The sequence below is a fragment of the Monodelphis domestica genome, chromosome 4 (genome assembly GCF_027887165.1).
Source record: "Monodelphis domestica isolate mMonDom1 chromosome 4, mMonDom1.pri, whole genome shotgun sequence".
In the NCBI taxonomy this organism is placed as follows: domain Eukaryota; kingdom Metazoa; phylum Chordata; class Mammalia; order Didelphimorphia; family Didelphidae; genus Monodelphis; species Monodelphis domestica.
Window position 1 is genome coordinate 186000258 of NC_077230.1, and position 15987 is coordinate 186016244.

General features: G+C 34.6%; 1 protein-coding gene across 8 annotated transcripts in view; it reads right to left on the reverse strand.

Annotated features, from left to right (window-relative positions):
- Window positions 1-15987, reverse strand: part of GPR155 (G protein-coupled receptor 155) — a 52695-nt gene that overhangs the window by 25619 nt on the left and 11089 nt on the right. For all 8 annotated transcript variants that reach the window (XM_007494402.3, XM_016433712.2, XM_016433713.2 and 5 more), the window contains 6 exons: window positions 10963-11362; window positions 8731-8896; window positions 7408-7563; window positions 5115-5198; window positions 2928-3045; window positions 143-227 (listed from right to left, as the gene is read on the reverse strand). In XM_007494402.3, the coding sequence (XP_007494464.2) occupies window positions 143-227; window positions 2928-3045; window positions 5115-5198; window positions 7408-7563; window positions 8731-8896; window positions 10963-11362 (1009 nt within the window). The remainder of the gene's footprint in view (window positions 1-142; window positions 228-2927; window positions 3046-5114; window positions 5199-7407; window positions 7564-8730; window positions 8897-10962; window positions 11363-15987) is intronic.

The window sequence follows — 15987 nt, forward strand, 5'->3', positions numbered from 1 at the left end:
AGGGAGGAGGGAAGAGAAAGATTATGAATCACGTAACCATGGAAAAATATTCTAAATTAATTAACGAAAGAAAGAAAAAAGAAAATGAATAGCTATTGTATACGTGAAGAGTTATTAAGTGGAAAAAAAGCTACCAACTCACCCCCATCCAGATATAATGATAATTCCTACAGGAATCTGTATTGTCTCTTTCTTCTTCAACAGAAATAAAGAAATTGATAGAAGTCCTACGAACAAGAATTTTAAAGAAATAAAACTTGTCAACTATGTGGTAATTACTATAAAAACAAAGTCAGTATAAATACTGATTAAAATCACTTTTCAGTTAAACCAAGAGCAAGTAGTAAGCGGTAAAACAAGCCTCCACTTTAGCATTCTGCTTTTTGACAACTTTCAGTACATAAAAAAATTGCCACTAAAAATTAAATAATATTACTGAGGAAAGTGATGGGGTTTTGAAATCCAAAAAGGTCATAATAAAAATTTAAGGAGCTTTTAACTAGGATTTCTTTCTAATAACCTTGCCTTTGAAATCATGTCATTTGAAGTCACCAGAAATGGTGATGCCCTGTCATCCTGGGGGGACACTAACCAGAGGTAGTATGAAAGAGATTTTTGGTTTAGGTAGATTTGGTACCTTTTGGTCGTCAAGATATGTATTTCATACCCTGTTCAGATCTAGAAAATCTAAATCCTAAAAAATTTCTAGTGCTGCTTTTGGCAAGTATGGGCAGTCTTTCTGGCCTTGGTGTGTAGTTTGTCATCCTCTATAGAGGGATTCAGATTATTTTAGGAAAACTCAAGAGTTTGCACCAGAGATGAAGCTGATCAAAGATCAGCAATCTTTCAGAGGTGGTACACCAAATATCATTTGTTCTGCCCTAATGTGCAGGGGTTGGGGAAGGGGAGTGTTGATAACTGTTTACATGTTACTCCTTAGCCCCTGGGAAGTCCACCAGCAGAAGCATAATTCCAGTAATGGAATGAGAGAAAGTAAAAGGGAAGGGAGTATCCTAAGAATACACTCTCACTTACCTCGCAAAGGCATTCTATGGCTTCATGGTCACAGAATGATCTCCTAGGACTTAAAGTAGACCTTGTAGTCAACTTCCCTCAAATTATTAGGAGTATAAACTTGAGCTTAAGGAGACCTAGAGGTCATTTAGTTCAGCTTTCTCATTACCCAGAGGGGGAAACTAACGGCTAAAAGAGTTAAGTGACTTGCCCAAAGTCATACAAGTAGTAATAGAGAGCTGGCATTATTTGAAATAGTCTTCTGACTCCAAATCCAGCCTTACTTACACAATACTAAAAAACCCAATTAACTCCCATTTTATATCTTCAGAATTTCTTATAAAAATTCAAGTGTTTCTAGGAGAAGGTACTAAATATAAACTTTGCCTATTTTGTATTTTTGTCTAAGGATAGTTTCAACTTTGCTAACTGAAAGGAAAATTGTTTTCATTACCTTTATATTATTGATCATGAACCAAGTGATCATATAGAATCTTTAGATTAGTAATTGCAATTATAATTTTTAGAGTGAGACCCAGTTATTACATTAACTATGTATAAGATATTAGTTATAATAAAATATTAACCATAATATTAGAATGGATATAGTTTGGTATATTAGAATATTATAGCAACTAACTAGATTAAGAGCTCCTACTGGATGCCAACGATGTTGGCATATCCAGGTATTGTTTGATCTTATTTTTTTTTTTTATGCAAACTACAGGCTCTCCAGAGTATTATGGCCAAGAAAGGTTGCTTTGACACTGCCAGAAGTAGTATGATAGTTCTGAAGGAATAATTAAAATTTCTTCTCTTAACCTTGCACAGGACCTTATGATCTTGTATCAAATGTTACATACCCTTCATAACAAATATTATAGTATATTTCTTAACATATCATGTATCTTCTGACTTATTAATGACTTATGGTAATTAACTGTCAAAAATCTATGAAACATACTATTGAACATCTATATGATGTCTTTCCCACAGGCTGGGTATGATGAGACCTAGAGCTTTAATTTCCACAATTAAAGTTTGGATCTTCAGCTCAGAATGATGGCCCAGAGATTTCTTTATTTGTTTACAAGCTCTAGGTGGTCAACTCAGAGTTAGCACTGAGAGCTGGAGGGAACCCGACAGATCATTATGTACAAACCTCTCATTTTTCAGATGAAGAAACTAAGGACCAGAGAATCTTCCCAAAATTCTGTGTTTTATGCAAACAGATGATCAGTTAGCAGATTTTTTTCCTTCTGAATATAATTCAAGTGAAGAAAACTTTTAAATAGATTAAGTCACTTAATATAAACCTAAGCAGTGTCATTTGTAAAATGACTTGATTGTACTAGATGACCTCTCAGGTTTAAAAAATTCACCTTGGTCAAACTGTTTTGTTATTACTCCTTTGGAAATAATTTAATAGGCAGTTTGTTAATCTCGTTCAAAAAATCAGTCTCAATGAATTAGTTTCACTCCTTTTTCTTTCCTTCTTTCTCTTCTAGTTCCTTGCTAACTCCTGATTGTAGCAGTTCTCATGTAGCCAGTATCTCTAGGAGGGAGGTTCCACATGCCTCACTTTACCTGCTGTCATCTTCTCACTGGCACTCTCACCCCTCATCAGCTGTTTCCTAGTTCTGGAACTAGAAACTACTGATAAAATCAATATTGCCAAAGCTACTCTCCCATAACTCCACTTCTCACCCTTGTAAATTAAAAAAAAAAAAAACACTCATTGGCCACAACTTCCCTGAATCTAAGTACACTGAAAGCAGGGCAAGGACAGTTTCCACTATTGTATTTGTATTCCCATAACAGAATGCAGTACTTAGCATATAGTAAATGCTAAGCAAATGCTTTTTATTCACTCATTCATTCAAAAAGCATACAACTTTCATATTCCAACTCACCTGTCCATAAGTAGGTGCTATACAGAGAACTATATAACAGAACAAACACCAGAATTTGTCCAACAAAATTTTTCTCTTTAACAAAATTCCACATCATCATTCCAGCACAAACAATAGACTGTGGACAAAGATTTATTTAAAAAATTTTAGTCTTAAGTAAAGAAAAATGTAACATGTTAATATAAAAGAACAAGTATCTATTATGTCAGTCATGCCTATGCAAGTTTCTTTAGCTGCAAAGGTCATTTTAGAAATATTTACTTTTTAAAAACCTTTTACCTTCTGACTTAGAATCAATCCTGTGTATTGGTTCTAAGACAAAAGAATGGTAAACAAAAGAATGGTAAGGGCTGGGCCATGGTGGTTAAGTGACCTGTCCAGGGTCACACAGCTAGGAAGGCCACATTTGAACCCAGGACCTCTCATCTCTAGACCTGGCTTTCAATTCACTGAGCCACCTAGCTACTTCCCCTACACATTTACTTTTAATTACTACTGAATATTGACTAAAACTATCATTTATAAGTAAATTTCAGTATGCTGTAGAGATGTAATGGTGAATCTATGAAACAAATGCCAAAGATGGCACACAGAGACTCTGGGCACATGCACTGTCCCTGGCAGAGTTGCTCCCTTCCTTCTCTCCACTGTGCCTCCCCCTAACTGTGCTTACTCCCTCCTCTGAGCAGAATACTTGGGCCACTCCCCTCCCTTTCTCCCTCCCCTGTGTGGGAGTAGGGGCAGCAGGGGGGTCTCCTCTCCCACCATTGGCCCAGCCTCACCCCCTGAAAGATTTTCACTTTCTTCCTTCCTTCCCCACCAGTTACTCTTCCTCTCCTTCCCCCCCAGAGGCTAACTGCATACCTTTTGCCCCCTGCTCCTACCCCGACATGGGTCACGGCCCAATAGGCAGCCCCACTCCTAGCATGGCAGTCACAACTTTGGTGAGTTTGGGGGCCCTATTGTGATGTGAATGTAATCAGCCTAAAAGGCTCTGAGGTTACATCTCTTCCATAAAGTCCAGCAGAGGCTGGCTAGGGCTGCATTTGAACTGGACTTGACTAGGACACATACCCTGCATTGTAATAAGAAGCCACCTCCCTCTACTGTTCCCCCATATTCCCCATCCTATTAATCTTCTTGGGCCACTCTGTAGCAGTCCCCTTGCTTGGGAACAGGGCATTGAATGCAGTCTGGGGGGTGGGGCACAGCACACAGTCAGGGGAGGGGGCACGGCCCATTGTCTCTAAACTTTTCTAAAAGGTTTGCCTTCACTGCTGAAGAGTGTGATAAAGATCTATTAAATCAATAGCATGCTCAATAAAAACTTAGAGTGATACTGTTTTAAACTATCAACTTTTTTTCTAGCAGTCTTCCAAATAACACTAAAAAAACTCTATAAAGAAAGTGTTCATATTCTTTTAAGCTATAATTTGGAACAAAACAAAGATTCAACTAGAAAGTGATCATTTAAAAGTTCTGCTTTTAGCAATTTAATTATTTCACATGCCATAAAACATAATGATCACACTGTTGAGTCACTATGACTTTTAATCCAAGCATGTCTAAGAGTATTATAAAGGTACAGCAGTCACTGATCTTGTGATACAGATTCATTTTCTCCCAAACTCTTCACTGTTCTCTTACCCAAGAACTCAGGCAGCTCAGAGCAGAGTCTGGTACCAAGACTTTTTAGGGTCATGCATAATGGCAGAACAGAGTCACACAGTGAAAGGCTACCTGAGAACACTAGATCCCAGGGGCCATACTACTTCTATGAAGAGATCTTTCTTGAAAGGCACACTCTCCTTTCAAGAAAACCACCTCTGAAACCTCAGTATAACACAAGCTATAAGAATCTGGCTCTTCTGACGTTTATTTGCTGTCTATAGACAACTTCATGTTTGGAAAAAGGTTAGCAAAGAGCTAGGGGCAACAGTTGCTGCTTTACCACCTAGAGTGCCAAGCTGCATTGACTTTCATAATATGCAAACCATTAGAGGATTTTGCCTGATTTCAAAATATTCCAGAATTATTGAAATATTTCATATCAGATTAATATAAATTATAACTAACTTATAATTTGGTGAGTTTTTTAGAAAGATCTTGAAAAATATAACAAGGCAAATATTCTTCCTTCTAAAGGAATAATAATATTTAATTCTAAAAACCTATAAATTTACTAACCTGGGCAATGAGTAAATTAGTTGTTAGCATATGAGGAAGCTGTTTATATTTCTTGCTCAGAAGTAGAACAGCAAGAGACCAGATCTGAAAGATAAAGGAGTTAACTTATTCATGTTTTCACATGGTTTCAACTGAGTATTTATCTAGTAACTTGTATTAGTTAGCTATTTTTAAAATTCCTTCTTTAAATAATCTATTTTATTTCATTTGAGTAAAATATCAGCATCTAAAGCAAAATTAAAAACCAGAGGAATGATATGTTTTTACCTGAAATTCTCCCTTATATTGCTAGGCCAAACAGAAGTCCAGACATTTGGGGGTTATTCCTATGCTTCAATTTTTGGTGGGCAGAAAATAAGTAGGGAGACACTTTGTGCTGTCAAATCATGTATTAGTTAAGTGGCTATAGGTTGATCAGAGCCAGTACATATCTTGTTAAGTCTCTCATTTTCTACTTTTACTCTTTGGGCTTGTCAGGTACCCAAATTAACCCTTAAGGTTATATGTACATGCATATCTAGAAATATATAGCACTAAGCCTTAAACTTAATATTCCTCCATGCTTTATATATGGAATGAATAAAACTCTAGTCCAGTGATAGTGAAAAATGGCACACAGAGAACTCTCTGTGGATACATATGTCAGTCCCCCCCAACATCCCAGTTCGTTACTAGAAAGGCAGAGGGACTCAGGCAGAGCTGCTCCCCTCCCTGTCTCCACTGAGCCTGAGGACATTTTTTCACATCCCTGACCATCTGTCCAGCAGCCTAATGGGAGCACTTTCTCCCTCCTCTATGTGGAGTGTGTGTGTGTGTGTGTGTGTGTGTGTGTGTGGGTGCACCCAGCACTCAGTCAGGGGAGGGCATGGCACATGGTCACTGGGGGGGTAGGGATGGGCATGGTCTGGGGGGGTGTGTGGAGACAGAGTCCAGCATTCCATCTCTAAAAGGTTCGTCATCACTGTTATAGTCCCTTAGTCCATCTCTTTACACAGCCTACAATTAAATCTTCTGAGAGTTTGTTCCTTCACTACTAAGCAAATGGCAATACTATCCATATTGTATCTAACCCTAAGACTCAGTTCAGATTCTAAAATCCTCAAAATGGCAAAAAGAGAAAGTTCAACATTTTGTTAACTATATTTCTCTGTTGCCAAAACAACAGATTCCTCCCTTCTCCTTTACTGGGTATTTAAAATCAGGATATTATGATTTATGAATACGTCTTTCTTTTTCTAGAGATGTTTGTCACATGCTCTGGAAAGACTTTATTTTCAAGGGTCTCAGTCCCTCCCTCATGTCCCTACATCACAGAAGACATCATCCAAGACACATATATGCATACATAAATTGTCTTTAATGTTTCCATTTTTCAATTCATTCTCTGAACATAACATTAACAATTTATTCCTCAAGTATTAGATCTGTAGCTGCATATGATGTTCTCTTAGTTCTACTTATTCTACTGTTCATTATCCTATATAGTTCTTTCCAAGATTTTTTAAAATTAGCCTACTCAGTGCTTTTTACATGTTCTGAATTTCAATAACCAATTTGATCAACAATCTGAAATACTTTACAATATTCAGTCATCTAATTTTAGTTAATGTCATCCAATGTAAAAGCATATCTCAAAACTCACAGCAAATTAAGATGAGGAATTTGAACAAAATTAAGGACCTTTATAGTTGAGTTTAGCTTTGAAAATTTATAATTTGTTTGGAACATAGTGCCCAGGAAGCAGAGAGTTGGCTTTTCTAAGCTACTATAGATTTTATTTTTATTTTTTAAAAAAACTCTTACCTTCCCTCTTAGAATCAATACTGTTTATTGGTTCCAAGACCCTTAGATACTGCAAGTGGTAAGGGCTAGGCAATGGAGATTAAGAGACTTGCTCAGGTTCACACAGTGACTGAGGCCAAATTTGAACCCAGGACCTCCTCTCTTTAGGACTGGCTTTCAATCCACTGAACCACCTAACTGCCCTTAATACTACATATTTTAAAGTCTCACTCCAAGATCAAAGAATTTAAAACTGGAAAAGATGTAAGAACAACCCCTCCTTTTTTAGACAGAAGGAAAGTGAAACCTGAAGGATAATGTGAGATGCCCAAGATCAGACTATAAATAGTCAAATTGGATTGAAAACCAGGTCTTTGTTGTAAGTAAATCTGTTGCCTTGCAAGAAAACAAAAACAAAAACCTGTTTTAAAAATTCCTGATTCCTTTCTATACTAAAGTAACCTTTAACATTATTTTATGTTTGCCACTTCATTTTTACTTTATTACTTACCAAAGAGACCAAACTGACAATACTTATATCAAAGCTAACATTCTGAATGGCATATGCCATGGGTTTTGGATCCATAGAGGGAATGGTCAGTAACCATGCAGAAACATACATGATTGGTGCTGACACAAAAGTGCTTATCACCATTCCTGAGGTTATCTGAAAATAGAAATCCAGATGGGAAAAGATTTACAATTCTGCTTAAATAACCAAAGCAAACTTGTTTCCAGAGTATACTAAAGGTCATCTAAAACAAATGTCAAATTTTTTAAAATGTAGAATGCAGATACTAATTCAATAATCTTTTCAGTCTCCTTGAAAAGGTACTAGATAAACTGGTTTTCTACAGTTCTTTCCTGCAATCTTTATTACTTAACTTTATCTATACTAAATAAATAGTATAAAATTTCACTGTTGATTGCTACTATTCTGAATAGTGTAGGAACTTATATGGTAATTGAAATATGGACTTTAGGCATCATGATTTTAAAAGGAAAATTACCTTTTGATGAAGAATGTTTAAAAAAAAAGGATGTCTCTAATACTTGATTGTCAAGAATAGCATCTGTTTTATTTCTTTAGAGTGTCTTGTTCATTTATCATACTTCAAAAAAATTTTGACCAATGTTTTAGAAGGTGACAGGTTATGCACATTACTTGAGATCATGATAATAAATGAATATTAGAACAGCATTAAGCAGATTTATTGTGTTATATTGAATTTAAGATTTTTGCCTCTAGTAAACAATCACAGTGGTCATAATTTACATTTACACTGTACTTTATAGTTATAAAGTACTTCCACATACATTATCTATGTCTATGGAATGGATGTCTTAAACATTGAAATTTTTCTTTCCTATAATGTATTTAAGTGCAATAATCAAAAATTCAATATTAATAAGGTAGAAACAAAATTCAAGAAAGAACCTGAATAAATATAAAGTATCTAACAATGTTCCTTTTCCATACATAGAAAGGAAAAAATATTATTTCAGAATATATAATGAATGCACATATAGACTTGATAGGTCTACCTACTTGCCATATCAGCATATAATGTTAAGCCAGAAGTGTCAAAGTTTAAGGCCAATCCTGAGCGCTGCCCCTACCAGATTAAAATGTAATCGGAAAATGTTTGACAAAACAAAAATACAATAGAATATAGATGATGTTAATTTGTGATTTTCTAAATCAATATGCAGCTGACAGGGATCTGTTTCTATTCAAGTTTGACACCACTGTATACACAATCATGAAAATAATGTTGATTTCTACAATATAAAAACTACTCCACTATCATAAAGCAAATAGTTTTATACATACAATCTCTACTTCCATGTTGAACTGTGTTGCAAAGATAGCCACTCCTGGTGCTACTGGAAAGACTCCATATAAAAATGCATAATTGGATAAGCTAGTATGGTTCATTAAACCACTGGTCTTGTCCAAGAGCTCGACCATTGCTCTACACAGAAGTGGCATCACAAGGCTGAAAAGACAATAAGTTATTCATGTTGCAATAAAAAGTATTAGTTCCTATTTCACCTGTGTTCTCTATTTTTCTAATTAGGAACTATTTCCATGAATCCAAACATTTTGTTTACTACCTCTCTTGCAAATGAGTATACCCTTATATATGGGAAAATGTGCATATTTTGAGTATGGACACCTGGTTGTATTTTGTTGCAAGCAAAAAGCATGAATCCTAAGGTCACTTAAAAAACAAAAGATTCTGACTTTATTTTTAACTTAATTCATTACAAGTCCTTTAAGTATTTAATTAAGTTGGTAAAAAATTTTAGGCAAAAGCTTTGATAACATCTCAATAACAATTCCTTTTAATCCTAAATTTCCCTATTCTTTTGGTCTATCAAATGTTTAAGAAATGCTAACAGGATGAAAGCTAACAAGAAATTTTGGGGGAAATTATTGAAATCCCTTCTGGGAAAATCAAACCCTTTAATAAAATTCGGTAGGTTGTTAGAAACATATTAAGATGACATTAATTATAGAAAAACATGGATAGTCATTTAGTCATTAAGTTTAAAAAATCCTTACAATTAACTCCAGTTTTGGAAAAAACAAATTGTGTGTGTATGTTAGAGAATTTCTAAAAACAAGATCTTTTGATCCAAATTTGGCTTAAAAATAGATTCTTTAACTGTAAGGGCTAGAAGGAACTACTGAATTCATCTAGTTTCACTCCTTATTTTGTGAGTGTGGGAAAAAAAAACAGAAGATTAAGTGATCTTCCCCAAAGTTATATAGGCAGTAAATAATCACACTAGGGTTCCTGAATTTCAGTCCAATAAACCTGCTATTAAACAATGATGCCTCTTCACATTTTAAGAGATTAAAAAAACCTTTTGCTTGTTAGCCCAAATGCAATTATCCTTTTCCAGAAAAATTCTCTCTATTAGAAAATTTAAGAGATTATATGATACTTCTAGATTTTACTTTGCGAAGAAAAAATAAGAAGCAAAATTAAGTAAGAAAACAGATTTTTAAAAAATCTGAATCATAAGTTGAAGGGAAGAATAGCTCTATTTTACATGAAAAGATGGCTAATAACACTACTACTTTTAGAGCAGTAATTATTATACTATAGCAATGCTAAAAAGTATTTTCCTTAATAAGAGTATACTTATCATATGACTTCCTAAATTTTCACTATATTATATGAAACTGGTTATAAGTCAAATTATATTATAGTTATATTCACTTAATGAGTCAAAAATATTAAAATAAAAATACTCTACATTATCCATGTGTCTCAAGCTACTCTGTCTAACCTTTCAACAAAACAATTAGAATGAATTACAATTCCACAGATAATAAACTAAAAAAAATTTACTAAGGAGCTATGAACTTTTTTTAGATATACACCAAGTGATAGATAATTTGCCTCAAACTTAAACAATTATTTTCTTTTTTTAAAACCACAAAACAAATTCCATTTAAATTAAATTTTTCTAATTAGAGAAGCACTGTGGCAAGGTGGACAAGGGGGCCTATCTTGGAACCAGACAGATCTGACTGATATAAATTTTATATATACATCTATGTATATAAGACCATAAGCAAGTCTCTTCGAAGAGTTTCTCATCTACATTATTGTTTGAAGTTCCACAACAGATCTGGGCCTTCCTCCAAATCAGAAAATTCCTTGCATTTCAAGGTTTCAAGATATCTCAAAATATGAAATTTGTGCAAAACACCTGGGGGAAAAACTAAAGCAAACTGTACTGTGCTAAAGAGAATGAAATAAAAAGCTTGTAAGAAGTGAAACCAAGGGGATTTTTATCTTCATTCAATGAAATGCAAAAGAATAATGGATGAAAATGAAATTGAGGAAGTAATTTTCTAGAAAAAATACATTTTCTTTTCATTAAAAGTATCTTACCAAGCAGGGACACAATTCTGATGCATTTAAGCATAAGTTGCCAGCAGCTTGAAGACTTGGTCCACAAGCACGGCTAAAGCTTTCCCCACAGCTCTTCTAATGCATTAAAGCTTCCACAAAGTACAGACTCCACATTAAACAAACAAACTTACAGTTTAGCTGTGATGAGCAGGATTATTGCAACAAATGCAGATTTCTTCAGTTTCTTTATTTGTCCCACCATTGTGAGACCAAGATAAAATAGGGCTGAGCCAGAAAAAGAACTCCCAAGTCCATCCAAAAATTTTTCCAAGTAAACTGGAACCTTCTGGCCAAGAATAAGATTGAAGGCAATTCCAATGAAGACCATAAATACAATTGGGTTCTGCAACACATGTAGAAGTCCAAGTCCAACTATTTTTACTTTGTTTTGAGATGTATCATGATTCTCTTTGCTTTTTTGGATTTCACAGAAGATAAACCCTATAGGGTTTAACATCATAAGAGATATTGGAGCCACCAAATAAATGTACTCAAGGTATTCTGGATAAGTAGTTTGATATAAAGCTTCAACTGGAAAACAAGAGTTAAAATTGATTTATAAAATGATAACAGCATTATTTAAGTACAGTATACATAAAATGTTTTCATATGAATAACTATCGAATGCTTCAAAATAAACCTAAAAACAAACAGATCACAGCCTATTTTATTTAAATATATTTTCTATATTAAACACTGCATATAATTTTACTGGGTTAAGTAATTGTTTTGAATAGGAAAGGAAAATTTAAAAGGAAAACTCCGCTAATTTTAACTAATGGGTAGAATGTTGCCTGGAGAAAGAATGGATTTTAGTTTTTTGCATACATTAAGATACTGAAATGATGAGCTTTTGACTTGGAATGTAATAAATTTCATTAAGGCTGGTGATGAATGTTTAGACAGAGATTTGGGAATTTAAAATGCCTCCAAACTGAAAGCAGAGGGAGAACAAATATCTAGACCAAAAAAGCAACTATTAAGCACCTACTATGACAAAGGAGGGGCTCAGAAAATGCCTCATTCATGAGGTGGCATATAAACAGAGCTCTGAAGGGAGTAAGGGATTCCAAGAAAGGTGAGGAGGGCAAGCATTTCAAATATGGAAAACCATTAGGGTAAAGTCCCAGAGGCAGAAGATGGAATATTGTGTAGTGGGAATGAGAATGACATATAATCAAAAATAATTAGCAAGAAAATTAAAGCCCAGAAATGACATAAGACTTGCAAAAACAAGAGGAAAGTATGGCTTTAAACTATGTTTAACAGCACAAGGAAGGGAAAAACCTGTTCTTTAGAACTGAGTAAATGAATAGATGCCCGAGATAAAATGGACTTATTGTCCTAGTTGGGTTTCATCTTCTCTGTCAAAGATATTCCTCTTTAGACTACAAAGGATGAATCAATCAACAAGCATGTCCTAAGTGCCTCCCATGTTCCAGGCACCTGTACAAGGGGCTAGGGACCCCTTGACCTCAACAAGCTTACATTCTATCCGGAAAATAACATGTCCACACTTGCAGAATAGATACAACATGAATACAAGGTAATTTGGGGATGAAGGGCATTAGCAGATGGGGAGGTCAGAAAAGATTTCATGATTTAGCTTGAGCTGGGCTTTAAAGGAAATCAAAGATTCCAAGAGGCAGGGATGAGGAGGTAGGTCAGGATAGCTGGATCACAAGATACACTCTGTTGTTGTTGAGACATTTCATTCATGTTTGTCTATGACCCCATTTGGGGTTTTCCCATTTGTCATTTCCTTCTCCAATCATTTTATAGAGGATTTGAGACACACAAGGTTAAGTGATTTGCAAAGGATCACAAAGGCTAGGAAGTATCTAAGGCCAGATCTAAACCCAAGAAAATGAATCTTCCTGACTTCAGGCCAGGCATTCTATCCACTATATATACCCTAGTTGCCTAAAAGTAAACAGAGGAGCAAAATATAAGAAAAATGAAAAAGTAGGAAGGAGATTGTGAAGAGCTTTAAAGGTTATGAAAAGTTTTAAATACTTAGCAAAGGAGCTTACATTTGACTCTAGAGATAATAAGAAGCCACTGGAGTTTATCACAAGTAGAATATGATCAGAACTGAGCTTGAGGAAAAGTCACTTCGGTAAGTTGTATGGAAGATAGATTGGTAGGGACAGACCTGAGATATAGAGTCCAAAGAGGCGGCTATGTAATAGCCTAGGTTGGGGGTGGAGAATGATACTATGTGAGGGAGGAGAAGAGATGGCATGCAAGCGATGTTGTAGAGAAAGAAAAGATAAGATCTGCCAAATATCTTCAAACATTTGAAAGGCTATCAAGTGAAAGAAGGGATTAAAATTGTTTTTGTGGCTTCCAAGAGCAGAACTAAGATCATAGAATTTATAGGAAAAAAGAATTCAACTGGATATAAGAATTTCTCAAGAATTAGAGCTGCCTAAAAACAAAATGAAATAATCACTTTATATATATCTCTGTAACTAGAAATATTCAAGTAGAGGCTGTATGAACCATTTGTCAGATGTTATAAAAGGGTTTCAGTTACGAGTAAGAGGATAGAACAATTAAGCTTCTGATACTATGATTAGTCTCAATTAACAAAGAGTTAGCATTAGATGTAATTTAAAGAAAAGTTATACTTAGAAAAGATTCAAAGTGTACATTAGGAATATAAAATAAGGTACACTAAACTAAGTAGCAGAAATTCTTTCATCAATGATCAGAACACTCTTTAATAAACACACATGTAAATAACTATTTCAAAAATGCTTATGGACTCTTGAACAAAAGTTTAAGCAAAGTATTTTAGACTTTTCTCCTATAACTGTATTTAGAATATTAACTTGTATTCTAGAAGGGCTTGCTGTTAAAAAAGTAAATTTCAGATCAGAGCCTCAGAAAAACTGAAAAGAATCTAGTGCTCCTCCTTCCTTTCATTTCTAGCTTCTTTTTCTATGACCAAGCATCTACTGTTCTCAGGTGGCTCCCCATTCCCATCACACCAAAACTTTAATATGAATTAATTTATCTTTCCCAGAAATGTCTGTATCTTAATAGGGAAATACCCTAAAATAAAATTTCATATAGAATTACATGTATAGGCACCTGGATAAAGGACATATTTGTAAGTAATAGGCCTTAGAGTAAACTAGTTCTGATTTCAAACTAGCCTATCCAAATGGTCACACACTCTAACAAGGTAGGATTTCCCAAAAGGATTTCATGAAAGATGTTATCTTCTACTTATTCAAAAGAATAAACTAAAGAACAAAAAGAAGGAAAGGTTTGTCCAAGATTTCATTTACACCCTGTAGCCGAAGCATTTAAAACCTATGAATTGTAGAGGTCTCAGGCTACCAATCTGATCTATGATGTAGACTCCAAGACTACCCTGGTAGACAAACATTTCAATGAACTCTAAAAATAACCTTTACTCCACCCACCGAAACCTATGCTTCTCAATCAGTTGTGTATTTTATGAAAGTCACACCATTTTATATGTTAACTATAAAGAAACTAAGTGTTTTGGCAGTGGGTGCTATGTAAAATGAGTAAATGTGTATGAGACTATAGGTCAATAGTTTATTTGATATTACAGGTTTTAAAAAAAGGAAAAAGTCACAAGGATCACAACAAATATTTAAAGAATGTGAAAGATTAAATTTCTAAATTTACACTATGATAATATGAACTGAGACAGATAAATAAATATTTATCTACCTAATCAGTAAGCTACATAGGTGTTGCTATTATATTATGCCTATTCTCTACTTATATAACTAAGTTATATAACTTTTTCATTTTAATTTTCTAAAACCCTTACTTTCCATCTTAGGATCAATACTAAATATTGGTTCCAAGGCAAAAGAGTGATAAGGGCTAGACAATAGGAGTTAGATGACTTGCCCAGGATCACACAACTAGGTTTCTGAAGCCACATTTGAACCCAGGACCTCCCATCTCCAGGCCTGGCTCTCAATCCACTGAGCACACCTAGCTGCCCCAAAGTTATATAACTTTTATAATTTCATCTTGTTCCATTGGTTAAGATACCATGTTTAGAGGCTATAACCCTGATTCCCCATTTTTCATATAGGTACATATTTAGGGAAGGTAAAAAATGCATCCAACTTTATATATTTTTTCTATTTCCTCCATACCTACTAATATACTGGTTGTGTCCTTTGTGTCCAGGCAATAGTGCAAAACTAACACTTAAGATTGCTAATTGCTTTGAAAATTAAAGTCTAGCAAAAATTCTTTTCAATGCTATTCTCTTGAAGCACACAAGCATTTAGTTTATATCCTGCCCCCATCTAATTTCTAAAGCTGAAAGAGGAAATGACTCTGACACTCTAGCTTTGAAAAGAAAAAATTCTATGCTTTGAAATAGATACAAAACATGAGAGACACTGCTTTGTAGAACTCCCTAATGCAATAAATCTACATTCTTCCCAAAACAGGCTAAATTGATACTCCTTTTCCAGAAATTTCCAACTTGAATTTACCAAATACATCGAACCTAATACCTAACAATGGAGAAATAAATTTGCTTAACAGTTGAGTACAAATTTAAGCAACATGCCTTTTTCCCCAAGTTCACATATTTTTGATATTTTGAAACAGCTATAATTTTATCACTGCAATATCTCTTCACAAAATCCTTATTTGCTGCCTCACCATAGTTTGGTCTCTTGAGAGGCATGCAAGTAAAGCTCTAAAATGGTAATGCCATACCCCAAAAGACTTCAAATATGGCCCTAGCACAGGCGTCTATTCTCATAGACCTGCTTAGGTAAGGATGGAGAGGCTCAATAACAATAAGCTGTTCATTTGGTGATGAATTCTTTGGAAATGGCAAAGGAAAGAAAAGGAAGAAAGGAAAATACAAAACAGGTCTCTTTAGCTCCATTCCATTTTTACAGTGAAGGCAGGAGGGTGGTGGAAAAGAGAATAAGAATGAGTTTTCAGACTGCCTACAAACCCTAATTCAGAATTCTAAATGTGAGGTTATTATCCAATAGCCAAACAGTAGTTAAAACTTGGATCATCTCATCAGAACCAATAAGGAATATTTGGAAATGTACAAATCTTTGGGTTTTTTTTTTGGAAGTTGTTACTATAAATAATGTCATAACTAATGGACTATCTGTACATCAGTT